This window comes from Polypterus senegalus, chromosome 6 (assembly GCF_016835505.1).
Source record: "Polypterus senegalus isolate Bchr_013 chromosome 6, ASM1683550v1, whole genome shotgun sequence".
NCBI classification, from domain to species: domain Eukaryota; kingdom Metazoa; phylum Chordata; class Cladistia; order Polypteriformes; family Polypteridae; genus Polypterus; species Polypterus senegalus.
In genome coordinates, this window is record NC_053159.1 from 111236232 (window position 1) to 111254455 (window position 18224).

At 36.8% G+C, this 18224-nt stretch overlaps 1 protein-coding gene across 2 annotated transcripts in view; it reads left to right on the plus strand.

Moving 5' to 3' along the window:
- The window catches only part of atp2a3 (ATPase sarcoplasmic/endoplasmic reticulum Ca2+ transporting 3), a 352313-nt gene that overhangs the window by 241669 nt on the left and 92420 nt on the right, over positions 1-18224 (plus strand). For both annotated transcript variants that reach the window (XM_039756778.1, XM_039756779.1), the window contains exons 11-12: positions 13443-13574; positions 16987-17103. In XM_039756778.1, the coding sequence (XP_039612712.1) occupies positions 13443-13574; positions 16987-17103 (249 nt within the window). The remainder of the gene's footprint in view (positions 1-13442; positions 13575-16986; positions 17104-18224) is intronic.

The following is an 18224-nucleotide window of genomic DNA, read 5'->3' on the forward strand; positions in this document are numbered from 1 at the left end:
CCTTTCTTTTAGCAGAGTGGGTTACCAGAGGTCTTCACTAATCTTTTGACAGATTACTAGGTTAAGAACAGTTTAACCATACAATGAAACACAAGTCAAAACCAATAATTCTTTCCCTAATTATAATTATTATTTTTTTGATTTTTTGGTGTTTATGTGCTTTGTGCCTCATGAAGCCTTTCCTTTTTTTCAGTCTTAGTTCAGATGGTCCAAAGATGGCTGTGTAAAACAAGAAGAGACAAAAATATTCAAACAAGATAGATGTGTCCAAAATCAAATTCTAATATATTTGTGTCACTGTAATAACGATATGTAATAGTAGCACTACTGAAATGAGAAAATGAATAATACATTGAAACAAATACAAAGGCAGTTTTGACTTTACATAGGTATTGATTGCAAAAGGATCCCTTCATGTTTATAATAATGATAATAATTCTTTACATTTATCTCATGTTTATAATGCCTTCGTTGAGACAAGGAAACAAGATTAAAAATAAGGTAGTGTTAAAAACAACTCAAATACTATTCATTTTTTAGTGACAAATACCATGAGCCTTTTAAATATATTAACAATTTGATGAATTCTGATTTCTTCAGCTTTTCTGACTCTCATGTCACTAATTTAATTGAATCTTACTGAAGCCATACTTGGTAACTGTTGAGTGATGTTTCTTCCACCTCATTTTTATAAGCAGTGTTTAAAGTTCACAAATTCCATCGTTTCTTCCAAGCTCAATATTAGGCTAGCAAATCGGTGTAAATTTTTCTTTTCCAGGAAAACGTTTAAACTCTTGAATACCTTTATTCAGGTGAAAATATCTGATGTAAAATATTTTCATGTAAAAATAACAGCAGTAACAAAAAACTGAAATCTGCGTACGTTTCCAGTCTCCATGAAAAAATTCTCTTTTTTTACTTACATAAACTTTATTATTTTGTTCTCAGATAAAAAATGAAAGATAAGAAAAATATAGCTGCAATATGAAATTTAACAAAAACTACAGTCTGACAGTTGAATCTGATTGAATGTAGCTATTTACAATAATTGTAATTAAAAAAATAAATCTACCGTATAGTATATTCTAATGATTTTGCTTATCACTGTATAGCTTAAAAATGTTTTAAAACGAAATGTCGCTTCACTTTCTGCTCCCTGCACTAAAAGTTTGTTACAGACAAGTGTAAAATGTTTATTTTCTCTGACCTTTAGGAAATGAGGCAAAATTCAAAAATGAGTAAATAAATAAATGATTATAGACAGTAAATATCTGCTACAATGGTTTGTTAGATTAAAGAATAAAATTTTTTTTATCAAAATGGATTAAGGCTCCTTTAAAACTTTCAAATGTTATACAGTATTCTCAATTGTAGTGTTTCAACCTTAACATTAATGGGGAAGGCAACTTAAAAATATTACTTAAAAATAATTCCCATAATTTTTTAACAACTGCAATGAAGTTAATTTTAGGTTGATGAACTACATTCACTAAACTGATGTCAGTGAACATGGAAGATTAAAATGGGCAAAAGTACGCAGACGTTGGAGGTGATTCCAAGCTTTGGCCCATTTTAATCTTTTTATTTGCCATCTTCAGCTTTGGCTTCTTCTTTCAGACTCTGCCTCCTGTGCCAGTGTTCTGCAGTCATCTTTTTACTACCGTAGATGACAATGGTATTTGGCTTGTACTGTTTAAGAATACGACGACCTGCATGGTGTCTGTCTGTCTCTCCACCTCTGATGTGCAATTGAGCATCTAAGCTTTCTGCTCTTTTTCTCTCCTGCTTTCATCCAGTTTGCCGTGTTCTCCTAAGACAGTAGTAGGCAACTTTGTAGGGAATCTTCACTTTCTAAGTAATATGTTGTATGAAATAAACTTCATTTTGCAAAACAACTGAAGTGTTTCTGGAGGAAGCTGCTTCATTTTGTCCATTTTTTTAACCCAGAACTGAACTTGAGGAGTGGCAGCACTTTACAACCCAAGGAAAGAAAATTTAATTGTATTGATGAGCAGAATATCAACCTTCAACGGTGCCAAAATATTGTAAATTACAAAAGTTAAAGTTTAAATGTAATTAATTGGCAATAACATTTATTTCTGTAGCACATTGTCATACAAAATAGGTACCTCAAATTGTTTTATGTAAAAGAAAGAAAAACTATGTCTGCTGAAAATGGAGCTTTGCAGTCATATTTGAATAATAAATTGTAATGTGCTCACTTCAAGCAGTAAGTTGCCATTTGCAGCATTAATAATGTAATGTCTCAGTTTATTGGCACTTTGATAGAAGTATCAATTTCTGTGAAAAAAAATTAAACTTTCTGGGTGATTTCAAATTTTTGAATGTATGTGTGTGTCTATATGAATGTATGTATAAATTTGGAAAGTATTACGACCCCTTCACTTTCTGCACTATATTATGTTGTGAGTTTAATTTTAAATTTATAGATTTCAATTTTTAATTTTTAATAAATTCGTAAACCTTTCTGAAAACATTTTTTCACTTTGTCATTGTAGGTTATTGAGTGTAGATTGATTTGTTGTTTGGTAGGGCTACTTTGGCCCCTGTATTGTCCCTGTGTGAAGCCTTTCCTTTTTTAAGTCTTAGTTCAGATGGTTCAAAGTGTAGATGAGTGGGCCCTGCGGCCGACTGGTGCCTTCTTCCTACCTGATTCCTGCCCTTTGTGCCTAGTGCCCACTAGGATAGAGTCTGGCTCCTGTCACCCTAAATTAGAATAAATGATTTTGACAGTGAAATGCTAAGTGCATTGATTTATCGGTTCATAGATAGATAGGTTCATGTACTTCAGTAATCCATTATTAGATGCTTAGATTAATTTGTTTACAGCATTGTAATAACTGCAGCATAGTGCACAGTACAGTATGTGTGTATTGTTTGCCAACTTGCTAGTTTAGTTCCACTGCATTTCCAGCTCCAGCAAATATAGTTAAACCAGTAACGGCGTACTGCACGATAACGTGCAGTGAATACACCTGACTTGAGCATTCCTAGTTTTCAGACTCTTTCTCTGTCTCTGTTTAGCATTCGTTTGCTCAGAGGTTGATGTGCTTGCCGCTTCCTGAACAGATCTTTTTTTCTCCACCCTAGCGGCCCGCTGCTTCTCTTCTTTCGTCGGCATCTTTTTGCGTTAAAACTGATTAAGTTAGTTTTTGTGTTGCAATTACTTAGTACATTTTCTTTAATTTCTCACTTAAGCTGGCACTTAAGTCTTCAATCTCCCTCAAGAATGATTAGCAAATGTGGTAGGGAATGAGAACGGCGCCCATACGCATGCAACGCACGGCCGCCCTGCAGCTCGCTGCCGAGAGTTGATTCTACAATAAAATAAAATAAAAATAGTAATAAAAATCATCACCTCGAAAGCAGAGAGTAGACATCACGTAGTATATGTGTACCAAATTTCAAGTCAATTGGTAAAACGGTTTGCAAGCTACAAGTGATTAAAAATCCTGGACAGACAAACAAACAGCCACGGTAGCGTATTATATAAGAAGATATGCTTTTTCCGGGCAGACATAGTGAGACATGTCAGTTTTTTTCCTTTGTATTATTTACCATCTGTTGTCTGTCTAAAAGGGACATTTGCCTCTTTTGACATTTAACACTTGCCTCAGCCAGTGTAGACAGCCAAAACATTTTTTATGTCTGTTGGGTTGTACTAAAAGTGTGTACAGTATACTTTATGGGTAAGCTGCACCTTAACCCAATTTCACACAGAAAACCTTACAAGCCCTGTTAATTCCAATGGGTTCATTAGTCCATAAAAATCTGCAATCTGCTCATCAATTATTTCAATAGTTAAAAATTATACATTTTCTGTTGTGTACATTCTAAGATGTAACAAGAAACAAAATATGGATACACTAATTCCAGTGTGTGTGATCAGGAGGGGACATCCAGATAGGGAGTTAGTTGATTTCACTTCACTCTACCGGCCTGCTATCTCCACCATGTGTGTGAAAGAGTACGACAATAGAAGATATGTTAGACCTGTTTTGATAAGATGTAGGTCTTTGGTTTTGTCTTAAGCCAAAGAGATTTAAAAAAAATCTACTAAGAATATGTTGACATTTGACTTAATAATATAATGTATTAAATAGTAATATTTTATGCACATTGTGGATCACCTCAGAAATTGTCTATTTTGGAGCAAAACTATAAATAATTAAAAATTCAGTCAGTAAAAAGATTCTCGTAAATATTATTATGTATGTCGTAAAAGGTGAATAACCCTTTTAAGAAGCATGTCTTCACTGTATATGGTGGCGTTGGAGCAACATCTGTATGTTGATCTATTCGCATTAATATTGAGATTTTGTAATTTCCTGAATCCAGCTCTTTCAGTCTTGTAGTTCTGGCCCAGTTGCTATTTCCAGTATATACTTTTAGGACTCAAAATGACAACATTCTGCTGAAGACTACAATATTTCATTTTAAATAAATGCAACATGAACGAACAATGCAAAAACCTGCAAAACAATGTTGTGATTACAATGCATGCATTCACAATGTAGTTTGTACGTGACTGATATTTTGTGTTATTTGTTTTCTTGATGCAATGCAGGCTATACAGTACACTGTCACAGGTTTACTCCTTACCCATTACATGGTGGGTAGTCAGTGTGATTTTCAATGGAAAAAAATGAATAAATGATAAGAAAGGCACGGTAGGCAAGAAAATTGCTCAGTGTTTGGAACGGCATTTTAAGTTAACGTGGCAACTAGGGCACTGGAAAACTGACTTGCTGCAGTTTGATCCTGCTATGTTGAATTAGAAATGCTTAAAGTTTAATTAAAAAAAAAATACAGAAATTACCATCGGCTGAAAAAGCATACACAGTGAGAATAAAGCCAGTCAGTTTTATGAAAAACGGTACAGGCAAACTGCGTCAGACTCGGCTTACCACACGGTTACCGATGTTTACACAGTACTGTACTTACAAAGTTGGCTATTATTTGTTAATCCAGCTGTCTAATTTTTTTTTTTTTTTGGTATTTGGCACACAGTAGACATTTAAGATAAAATGTAATCAATAAAACATTATTTTTATAGTGACTTTCAACAGCCACAACATTACCAGATACTTCATAAAGCACACAAGAAGCAATTACAAACAATAAGATAACAAGAGCAGCCTTCAAGTTATTAGAGAAAATATACTAGAACTATGGAAAATGTCTGAAAAAGAAGAAAAATCAATTATTTAGAATAATTATTGGCTAATAATAAACTGAAATACAGCTTATATAAATACTGCAAATACAAATACTAGCAGTTTTTTTATTTTATTTAAATACGTACATACAAATATATATTTATGTACAGTATGTATATGTATATATGAATATATATGTATATATTATATGCAGTAAATATAGTTATATATAATAGATTCAGAAAGGAGGCTTCATTTTAGACCAGGATTATTCCTGAGTACCCATGTCCCTGTAATGTAAAAAGGAAAATTTTGTTTTTTATATACTTTTATACAATGGATTTAGAATGTATTCAGGCCCCGTCACTTTTTCACATTTTACTATATTGCAACCTTATGCTAATAATCATTTAAATGTACTTTTCCCCCCACATCAAGCAATAGCATAAGCAGGATTTTATACATTTTTTCAAATGTTTTTACTTCATAATAAAACACAGAGGTCACTTTGTGTGTCCTGTCCCTCAGAGCAATCTAATTGGTCAGTTGTTTGTTGTGATTTGTCAGTTTGGCTTTGGTGACACGATCAAAAGTGGAAGTGCAAGTGTGCGACACACGAGGAGGAGTAAAGGCGTAGGACATACACTAAGAGTCACCTTCAAAGTCGGGAACTATAAAAGCAGACATGAGGCAATGATGAAAAATATTTGACAATGTCTGAGAAAGAGGCTTTGTGGGAGTGCGCTCAACAGAAGGAGCAACAATCAGGAGAAGTTCAAACACACAGTGTTACAGAGGAAAGGCACTGAAGGTACACAAAGGGAAAGAGATACCAACTATTTAAAAATGTATTCTATTACCTATCTTTGATAGGTAACATGGCTATTTAAAAATAAAAAACTGAAATATCACATTGGCACAAGCATTCAGACCCTTTACTCATTACTTAGTTGAAACCCCTTTGGTAGCAGTTACCACTTCAAGTCCTCTTGGTTCTGACACAATAAGCTTTGCACACTTGGATTTAGGTTTTCTTTGAATGGAGTCCATTAACTTTCAGAGATGCTCGATTGGGTTCAAGTAAAGGTTCTGCCTGGACAACTAAAGAACATTTTCAGAATTGTTGCTAAGTCACCCCTGTGTTGTCATTGATTTGAGGTGAAAATTTGTCCCAGTCTGGAGTAGGTTGACATTAAGGATTTCTCTGTACTTTATTACATTCAGTTTTCCCTCAACCCTGACTAGTCTCCCAGTCCCTGCTGCTGAAAACAACACAACACGATGCTGCCACCAGCATGTTTCACTTTTGGAAGGGAATTTCACCGTTGATGAGTGGTGGCTAGTTTCCTCCAGTGGTGGTTTCATCCGACTGAAGAATCTTGTTTCTCACAGACTAAGTGTTGCCTTTTTGCAAAGTCCAAACAGGCCACCATGTGTCTTTTACTGAGCAGAGGCCAATCTTTTGTAAAGCCCGGACTAGTGGAATGTTGCAGTGATGATGGTCCTTCTGGGAATTTCTCTTATTTCCACACAGGTTCTCTTGAGCTTAACTAGAGTGACCATCTGGCTCTTGGTCACCTTTCTTACCTTGGCCTTTCTCTCTTCCGATTGCTCACTTGGGCCAGGTAGCCAGCTCTAGGAAGAGTCATGGTTGTTCCAAACTTCTTTCATGTAAGAAATTTGAAAGCAACTGTGTTCTTGGGAACAATTTTGGAGCCTCCTCCAGATATGTGCCTTCACACTGTTCCTTTACCTGTTTTTTCCTCTGATAAACGTGGGACCTTTTAAATACAAAGAGGACTGTTTGACTTATGTTAGGTAGATTGCCCAGAGGGGACTGGGCGGTCTCTTGGTCTGGAACCCCTACAGATTTTATTTTTTTCTCCAGCCTTTGGAGTTTTTTTGTTTTTCTGTCCACCCTGGCCATCGGACCTTACTCTTATTCTATGTTAATTAATGTTGACTTATGTTTATTTTTTATTGTGTCTTCTATTTCTCTATTAATTTTGTAAAGCACTTTGAGCTACATTTTTTTGTATGAATATGTGCTATATAAATAAATGTTGATTGATTGATTGACCTTCCATAGATAGTTGGGTGCCTTTCCTATTCATGTCCAATCAATTGAAACAAGTTATAGAAACATCCCAATGATGAAGCCATATTCCAATTGTCATAGCAAAGTGTCGGAATACTTGTGTCAATGTGAGGTTTCAGTTTTTTATTTTTCATAAGTTTCCAAAAATTTCAAAAATTCTCTTTTTGCTTTGTCACTCTGGGATCTTGAGTGTTGTTTGATTTGAGGAAAAATGAACTTAACTGATTTTGCATAAGACTGCAACATAACAAAATGTAAAAAAACGAAGGGCTGTGAATACTTTCTGAATGCACTGCATATCTGAATATAAAAGCTGCTTTTTTCTGTTTACATTACAGGGCCATGGGCAGTCAGAAACATTCATGGCAGCATCATGGTCTAAAAGCAAGCTTCCTTTTACAACAGAATGTTGCACATAGAGATTACAGCATTTATGTTCACTGTTTAAGAAGTAATAATCTGCTTATCTGATAGACTATCATTATATTTTTATAAGAATAGATATATCTACTCCACTGAGGTTAATACAAAATCACTGAAGCTGAACAGAGACGCAAAGCAACAACAGAAGAGAAATAGGAGACAAATTAATCAATAAGCCGGCAGCTTGTCAATTTGCATAGCCAACTTTTTTGAGCCAAAATTGAGCTTTCTGGTAGTACTGGGGTTTCTTGTGCATGTACAGCCATTATCCACGTATGTAGGTAAAATTGATAAGCAGCAAGTTACCAGTACACATAGTATACAGAGTGTGTGCTTGGAGCTGTGCTTTTTATTAGTGCTATCATTCAACAAGCAGTGGGATTGCAAACTGCTCATGGTCAAGTAAAACAATACATCTAAGTATGAAATCTGGAAGAGCCATGTAAATTAAGTTTACACTGAAAATGCCATGTTAACTCTAAGATTTAGTATTAAGTTCTAAGAGTTATATATGTTGTATCCAGCAGGGGGCGCTTGTTCCCATCCTTCCCCCAGGGGATTGGTCCTTTCTTGATGCAGATCACAGTAGTGCCAATACCCATCCCTTTTTGTAACCATGGCGGAAATATTCAGATGAGGGAAATATTGTACAAAAAGCAATATATGTATTTAACTTCCTTTAAAATGTAATTTCCACTCTAAAGAATACAATGCATAATTCAGTTATACAGACATATCCAGGCTGGAGAGAAGCCAATGGAACGTACAGTGAGTCTTCAGTGGGGGATGATGACGGCTATATGACCCAGCTCCAGCAAGATGGGGAGCAGCATTTGGTTGGCTTCTGCCTTCGTGATGGATCCTCTTCATTATAAACACTCACTTGTTTTACAAATTTGCCTGGTATGGACAACTTCCAACAAAGCTGTCCATGTTATTTTTCAACTATGCCCAAATAACACCCTGTTCTCACGGCTTCTGTCACTCTGGTTATATATTGATTTAGCAAACGTCAAAATTTTAAAATAGCCTGCTTGGATTGTCTTGGGCGGCATGGTGGCGCAGTGGTAGCGCTGCTGCCTCGCATTTAGGAGACCTGGGTTCACTTCCCGGGTCCTCCCTGCGTGGAGTTTGCATGTTCTCCCCGTGTCTGCGTGGGTTTCCTCCCACAGTCCAAAGACATGCAGGTTATGTGCATTGGCGATCCTAAATTGTCTGCGGTGGGCTGACGCCCTGCTCAGGATTTTTTTCCTGCCTTGCGCACTGTGTTGGCTGAAATTGACTCCAGCAGACCCCCGTGACCCTGTGATAGGATATAGTGGGTTTGATAATGGATGGATGGATTGTCTTTCACATGTTCCTGTCCATCTGCCCAGCGAGTTTCACTCTGTCAGCTGGTGTGTGTGGCTTCAACTATTGAATAAAGTGATGATTTTTATAGATTAGAGTGACACATTTTAACCTATTACTATATATGCATCTCTGGCAAAAAAAAAAAAAATACCAACAGCACAGCATGCAGTTCTGGCAAATTTCCTGCCCCACCTTACAGGACTTACAGAATGGCAAACAAGAGACGTGCACATCCATTCCGTAAAACTCAATCTGTCTGTCCGTTTCTATCCTCTTCATCCAGTTCACGGTCATCTTGAGCTGGTTGCTGTAACTTAATCAGAGTGCTCCAGTTGAGAGTCGGGCACTTTAGTTCATGGATAGCGGAAACCTTTAACCAGTTGGTGTGCCACATTTGATCAGGTGGCTGCAACCTAAAGGGGAGCATGGTACAGCATGGTGTATTTCAGGCTTAAGTGCTGAAGCTTTTCAGGAAATAACAAGGTATACCAATTACTATGTGATCTGCTACAATTTGTTGCATACATCAAACCAACGATGAACGCAAAAAAGAAACAAACAGTAATCCACAGTAACTGAATTCTTAAGCTGTGTTTCATCATTTTGGATTTATGGTTTAAAGACAGCAAAAAAATTAATTAAGAAAGAAACCAGAATGAAGCACAATGGCAAATGGCACATGAGGCTACTTACTTGTGATAAAACAGCAGAACAAGGGTGAACGGTCAGCCTATAATTTACTGAGAGGTGCTGCTGGCTGTCAAGCTGAAACAATCCCTAATAATGCTGCTTTAGATAGAGAATGTGAGTCAGTGTAAACCAGTGATTTTAAAATCCATCATTACCCAAAGGTCTTTAGTGTTTTCATTCTAATAAATAGCTGAAACATATTTTTTTTTTCTTTACCTTTTAATTGAATTCCATTCAGAGTTCATAAAAAGGGCAAGAGTTTTTTGTCTTCAGGATGTAATGCACTTTTATTGGTGTAGTTCAGGATATTAAGTATCTGTTGTTAATGTCACTGCAAAGACTTTTTTCCATTCTGACTTTAAAGGTTTAAATGAATCACTCTTTTGTTAAAAAATCAGGCAGCTTCAGTGGTATGGGCAAACAAAAATTCAACAGAAAGGTTTGCTTATTTAAATAACAGTAGCAGATCTAGACCAGGTCATGATGCAGGGAACTGTATAAACTACCTTCCATAATCCCAATTTTGGGAAAAGTGGCAATGCACAGAATAAAATAACTAGCCAGTCAGTCTTTCCAATATTACTGATATTCGTATTTCAGGCTCTACTCATTACATCTTTTACAAGAAGTTGCATTAGTCTGGATTTAGCTGGCAGTTCTTTACTGGCTTAATATAATTTTTGTGTACAGAATTTTACCCCATTAAATTGTGGTGGCATAAGCCTTTTTGTATTCCACATTTTAGTTTAAAAAGAAGGAAATCATTCTATGTTCAGTACTCATATTCTCCTTACAATTTTCTTTTTGCGAGGTGCTTTATTTTCATTTGTTTATATACCTGTCAGCAGCCAGAGGTGCAGCCATCATTTAATATATGCACCATTTATTCCCGTTTTTATTTAATCTTCATGTGACAACACTGCCAAACATATGGTTTATTTCTTGTGTCTGGCTGTCCAAGATGTAATCCTTTTTTATTCTAGGAATTACAAAATTCTTAAAGCTAGGATTAGTGTGAAATATAATTATGGCCAAAGACAAAATATTTGACTTTAGCAGTATAAATATGCAGGAATCCATGATTCATAATGTAAAATATTTACAGTACATGTTCATTCCTCTCTGCTACACAAAGTCGTTCATTTCTAAAGCAGTCCAAATTTGTAAAGGCATCAGGCAACATTGCCCTTTATCTCCCCTATACTTTAACCTCACTCTTGAGCCTCTTGCCATAGATCCCTCAGCAAATCTTTCTATACATGGATAACATTTTGTTTTTTAGGTAATTCCTGTTCGGATTTTCCTTATTTCCTTAATCATTTTTAACTCCTTTGAGTCTCTGTTCGGATATGAAATAAATTTGTCTAGATTCACACAGCTTCAATTAATTTGACTTGTCAAGTATCATCCTTTCTGTTGTCTATTCTTTTATCCAAAACATTTAAATACCTGAGTAATGTGGTCTCCACATTTCTACCTGATATTGCCTTTTATATCAAGTGCTATGTTTTGAAGAATATGAAAGACTTCCAATCCTTTTGGTCCTCCATCCTTATTCTCCCTCTTTTCTATCAGGTGTTATTAAAATTAATATCGATTGACATATTATTTTCATTTGTGCACAGAGTCCTCTTTCTCCCCAGCTACATTTTGATATGAGGTCACATCTAATTTATCAGGGTTAAAATTTTTCACATATTTGTCTCTAACTCATGATGTGGATTTATACCTACAGTATAATCCTCTGCAGCTTCACTCTACTAGGAAACACGACCTTCCATACAATAGCACCTTGCCACTCCAGCTTTTGAAAATCCAAATCACCTACACATTCTGATCACATTTGTACACAATTACTTTCTTATGCCCTATATGTGCTTTGTTAAGGGATTCTTCCCAGACCCTTTTTTGCCACTTCTTAACTTTCCTGGTACCTCTGTGCCCATGTTTTGGTACTGTTCTCCTGTCCTCACCTTTTGTCTTTAGTTCGTGTCACCTTATCTTCTCTGCTCTCTACTCAGATCCTACTCGCATCGTATTTTTCGTGTTCTTGACATTTTTTCCTCTATCACTTACCTTTCTTCCTGGGTACTGCTAAAGCTAAATTGGCTCTGGCTGCTCTCTCCCCATCATATTTTGGACATTCTTTATTATCTGACCATTCCTGAAGCATCTGTGCTGCTAATTAGTGGATTTCCATCTCTCTGGATGTTCTTTCACTGACTGGGGATCCATAGGGTGGTTGTGGGTACTGGTGATAGAGTACTTTTTTATAAAATTTTCTTTTTTATTATATTAAATTTAGTTTTTTTAATTTCTAATCAAATATTAATTTCAATAGTAATAAGCAGAATGATGAACCACTTTGTTCTAGTTGTCTCCAACAAGGGGAAAGATGCATTTAAGATAGTAATACTAAACTACCCTTAAGTAGTACAAAATAGTGCTGTCTAGATTTCATCGTATGAATGTCGTCCAATTAACTTCAACATTTTAAAATAATTTGAATGTTTTTATTTGGAAATAACTGCTAAGTCTTAGTCATGTATATGAGGATTATAATCTATACTAATAAAAGGCAAAGCCCTCACTGACTGACTGACTCACTCACTCATCACTAATGCTCCAACTTCCCGTGTAGGTGGAAGGCTGAAATTTGGCAGGCTCATTCCTTACAGCTTACTTACAAAAGTTAGGCGGGTTTCATTTTGAAATTCTACGCGTAACAGTCATAACTGGAACCTACTTTCGACCATATATACGGCCATAGCCTGCAGCTTGGTCGCCGTGTGAGGCAGAGTTGCGTCCCGCATCATCACACCTCCTACGTAATTGAGTGCCTGCCCATATAAGGTAAATATTCGCAGGTGAAGGACTGTGCTTATGCAAACGAAGATGAGATGGTGAGTGAGACACTCAGCCTCTACATATTCACGGGTGAAGGACTGTGCTTATGCAGACGAAGATGATATGGTCTAGTGCTTGGCACAAACTCAGCGAAAGTGCGAGAGAAACTTTTAAGTGCCAGGTCTTAGCTAACATTAAATAAAGCCTTGGACATTGCAAGATCACACAAGAGAGTGGCTCACGTGAACTGACTGTGAACGCAGTACGTAGAGAACAAGGAAGAGCTCCAAAGAGCTGAACAAAAAACGCATTACACAATTGAGAAGGCAGCAAAAGAATATGAAGCGAGTGACGCATACAAGCATATTCATTAATGCAGCTACTGCGGAAACAAAGCACGGTGTAAACCGTAAGTTTAAATTAAGTTTATAGACACGCTGCCGCTGGAGTTTTTCATGCCTAAGACGAATACGATATTCATGAGATGCAAGTTTAATGAGAGGACGCAGGGTATAAACGAGACTTTTGATCACTGTGTAACTAAGTTAAAATTGCTGGTGAAGGACTGTGCTTACGCAAACGAAAATGAGATGGTCAGGGATAGAATAGTGTTTGGCACAAACTTAGCAAAAGTGCGACAGAAACTTTTAAGTGCCAGGTCTGAGCTAACATTAAATAATTGCTGGTGAAGAACTGTGCTTATGCAAACGAATAGAAAGCAAATGTTACGTTATTTTTAAAATGTTTCCTTTTCTTTTTCATAACTTCTTTAACACACTTCTTCTCCGCTGCGAAGCGCGGGTATTTTGCTAGTATATTATAAAGATTGTTGTGTTTTCCTCTCTCTGCAGGCCAAGGGAGTTTATGAGAAGGTCGGTGAAGCAACTGAAACTGCTTTGACCACACTGGTGGAGAAGATGAATGTTTTTGGAACAGACCTCAGCAATCTTTCAAAAGTAGAGCGAGCTGGTGCCTGCAATGCTGTAAGTACTCCCCGGTGTGCCTTGTGCACTTTCTTGCTGACCATACCTTTGACTTAGTGTGCAAGATTCTGATTCTTTAAAACTTTGACTTGAAAACCTCCAGGCCAAGTTTATTTGCACAGCCCTTAATCCAGTATGAAAAAGCACAGACAATAATATATTTGTCCCCATTGGATGAGTTCTGCAATAACATCTAGTGTCTCAGTGAAAGTGCAGTTTTTTAACTAAAAGGCTTTCCCTTCTAGCAAAGACAAGAGGAAGAGGGCTAATATTATTAGCAGGGGTAGCTAGGACATAGTTGTCACTTCAAATACAATTGAGTCATTGATTTATATTAATATCATTTAGTTTTCTAGCAGTCTTTCTGTATAGAAAATTAATTCAAATATATTGATAAGTACAGTGGTGTGAAAAACTATTTGCCCCCTTCCTGATTTCTTATTCTTTTGCATGTTTGTCACACAAAATGTTTCTGATCATCAAACACATTTAACCATTAGTCAAATATAACACAAGTAAACACAAAATGCAGTTTTTAAATGATGGTTTTTATTATTTAGGGAGAAAAAAAAATCCAAACTTACATGGCCCTGTGTGAAAAAGTAATTGCCCCCCTTGTTAAAAAAATAACCTAACTGTGGTGTATCACACCTGAGTTCAATTTCTGTAGCCACCCCCAGGCCTGATTACTGCCACACCTGTTTCAATCAAGAAATCACTTAAATAGGAGCTGCCTGACACAGAGAAGTAGACCAAAAGCACCTCAAAAGCTAGACATCATGCCAAGATCCAAAGAAATTCAGGAACAAATGAGAACAGAAGTAATTGAGATCTGTCAGTCTGGTAAAGGTTATAAAGCCATTTCTAAAGCTTTGGGACTCCAGCGAACCACAGTGAGAGCCATTATCCACAAATGGCAAAAACATAGAACAGTGGTGAACTTTCCCAGGAGTGGCCGGCCGACCAAAATTACCCCAAGAGCGCAGAGATGACTCATCCGAGAGGTCACAAAAGACCCCAGGACAACGTCTAAAGAACTGCAGGCCTCACTTGCTTTAATTAAGGTCAGTGTTCACGACTCCACCATAAGAAAGAGACTGGGCAAAAACGGCCTGCATGGCAGATTTCCAAGACGCAAACCACTGTTAAGCAAAAGAACATTAGGGCTTGTCTCAATTTTGCTAAGAAACATCTCAATGATTGCCAAAACTTTTAGGAAAATACCTTGTGGACTGATGAGACAAAAGTTGAACTTTTGGAAGGCAAATGTCCGTTACATCTGGCGTAAAAGGAACACAGCATTTCAGAAAAAGAACATCATACCAACAGTAAAATATGGTGGTGGTAGTGTGATGGTCTGGGGTTGTTTTGCTGCTTCAGGACCTGGAAGGCTTACTGTGATAGATGGAACCATGAATTGAACTGTCTACCAAAAAATCCTGAAGGAGAATGTCCGGCCATCTGTTCGTCAACTCAAGCTGAAGCGATCTTGGGTGCTGCAACCGGACAATGACCCAAAACACACCAGCAAATCCACCTCTGAATGGCTGAAGAAAAACAAAATGAAGACTTAGTCAAAGTCTTGACCTGAATCCAATTGAGATGCTATGGCATGACCTTAAAAAGGCGGTTCATGCTAGAAAACCCTCAAATAAAGCTGAATTACAACAATTCTGCAAAGATGAGTGGGCCAAAATTCCTCCAGAGCTGTAAAGACTCATTGCAAGTTATCGCAAACGCTTGATTGCAGTTATTGCTGCTACGGGTGGCCCAACCAGTTATTAGGTTCAGGGGGCAATTACTTTTTCACACAGGGCCATGTAGGTTTGGATTTTTTTCTCCCTAAATAATAAAAACCATCATTTAAAAACTGCATTTTGTGTTTACTTGTGTTATATTTGACTAATGGTTAAATGTGTTTGATGATCAGAAACATTTTGTGTGACAAACATGCAAAAGAATAAGAAATCAGGAAGGGGGCAAATAGTTTTTCACACCACTGTATCTCTCATCATGGGTGATCAACAGGATTATTGCACTAGGTAGATGTGTTCAGATATAGCTCACTTCTGTGTTTCATATACAGTACAGTATATTCTATAATTTTGATCAGGAGAATTAGTTCTGCTAATGTTATCTAGCGGCTCTGCAAAGCTTTGCAAAGACTTGTGGCAGGAACAACCCAAAATATATAAATAGGTTAAGAAAGTTCAGATGAGACAGAAGTTTGCTGTTTCTTCACAAATTGGTTAAAAACGTTTAAGCTGCTGTGAAAGTGGGTTCTAATAGAAAAGGCATCATCACACCAAAAGCAAAGTTTCAGTGTTTGAGAAAATGTTTTGTGTTTACATTTATTCCCATGTATCTCACTATTCTTAGCCAGAAATTTCCACAGGGAAATATTGGCAACTGATTGAAAATGTTAGTCAGTGACCTATAGGTGGTTATTCCCTCACTTTTTGTACTCTGCAAATGGAAAATCGAATGAAGAAGTAAATCAATTAATTTATTGTATAACATAATTCACCTTCTAAGGTGAATTTACTAATCTCTTTTTTTCAAAATAGTGATGAAAAAGTATTCCTTCCTTTTACTGTAATGAATTGGTAAGGGATGGTTTCACTTTTCATGGGGGTCATGTAAAATCGTGTTCCTTCTGCCATCGAGATTTGTCTCCAACTTGCCTCCAACTCCCCACAATCCCGTACTGGACAAAGTGGCTTCACAAAACAGGGAGATTGGTAGCAGGAGTGATAATAAAAACGCTGGCATTTGCTGGTTTCCTTAGATTCTTTTTATTCTAGTCATTCACTGAACCAGACGAAATAATCTGAAGAAAGCATATAACTATCTACAGTATCTTTTTTCTTTGTGTAGTTCAGGATTGTGTAAATCCAGGGCCCATCTTGACAGCATCAAGTGTAAGACTGGAAACTACCATGAGGTGCCACTTCACCACGGGGCATACTTAGGCACACACCCACATTTATTTGCGTGGGACCAGTTAGGATTTGGATTTGGAAAGTGACAGGGTCAGACACTGAAATCTGGTCTTTGAACTTCTGAGAAGGCGATGTTAAAATTGTGGCAGTGGAAATATATATGAAAATTTGTTTAATCCCTTTACTTAGGTGACACAACAAAGAGAAAAAATGATACTTGTGTTTTACATATGGAGATCATTAGCTTTATGTTGTTTTTTAAAGCAATTACACTATGATTTTAGGAGGAAACATTTGGTGTAAATCTGTATGTAAAAGAGGATCTTCAGGCAGTCAGCAGGAACCAGTGAAGATTAGCAGGCTGACCACCTGCACTTGACAGTTGGGTCTTCCGGCTTTGATTATAATTAGACGTGCCCTCTGCGTCTGTACCCTGACAGTTCTCACGCTTGCTTTCCTTCCTCTGACAGGTGATCAGGCAGCTGATGAAGAAGGACTTTACTCTGGAGTTCTCTCGGGACAGGAAATCCATGTCTGTATATTGCACCCAGTCTAAACCTGGCTTAGGGAGCAAGATGTTTGTGAAGGTAAGGGAGTACACTGCATATGTCAAAAGCATTTACAAAAGAATCTCTTCATTGGTTTTTCTTGGCTTCTGCACAGTTTTTCTTCAACAGAACAAATTGTAATGCAGTATGTAGTACTCTGGTGGCTTGGGGTCCGATTAAGAGCAACATCCTGCCTTATGCCCATCACTTTTGGGACAGACTCTGGCTTTCTCACACTCACAAGTAGATTACAGCAGATTTCAGGATGGCTGGGTGGAAGGAATTTAAACTCTAATCCAATGTTTATTTTAGTTTGACTAGAGGAGTTCTTCAAAGTTTAGCTGAGTCTTGGAAACATGTATGTTGTTTAAAAGGACTGTCTAGAAAAAAGTAGCACATTTCTTAGACATCATTGTATTCTTTAGTCAGAGCAGACAAACTCCTGAATTTAAATAAAAAGTCTGAAGCTTGCAGAATCCATATTGACAGTGTATTTTTGTTATTTTGCTATCTTTGGGGGCAGTTGCAAGCTGACTCTGAACCTGAAAATGAAAAGATTGTAAATCAGGGGACCTGTGCTTAAACTTTATAATTCACTAGTGAGCTTGACACTCAGTTAATATGAAACAATAACGTATATACAAACAGTGCAAAGAAGACCTTCCTGGACTGATGAACATGTCCAGTTTTGACAGTCAAAAGGAGCTGAATGCCTCTTTGGCCTTGAGCAAAGAAGACAGTGTGGAGAAAGCCAGGTCTCCAAAAGTTTGAGATGGCTGAACCAGCAAATTTTTTTTTATCAGTTAAACACAGGGAGCATTTCTTTGCAAAAAAAATATGTGCAATAAATTGCTGAGTGGCTGAGCAGAAGACACATTTAAAAAAAAAAAAATCTGAAGTAGAATTTAACTACAGTATAAGCTATTAGCTTCAATGCATGACTGATCTGCTGTGCTTTGAGCAACATATTGATATTTTAATATTGATTTGTTAGTGATTTAAAAGTTTTCTCGTAAAATTTTAGCATGTTGTAGCTTCACTAAATGGTTAGTAATTCAACTTTTGCATGTCTTCATTTTTTCTCACATTTTAAAGTATGTATCAATAAAATTACAAACAGTATTAACATTGATTTTAGCTTTGTTATTTCATGGAATGAC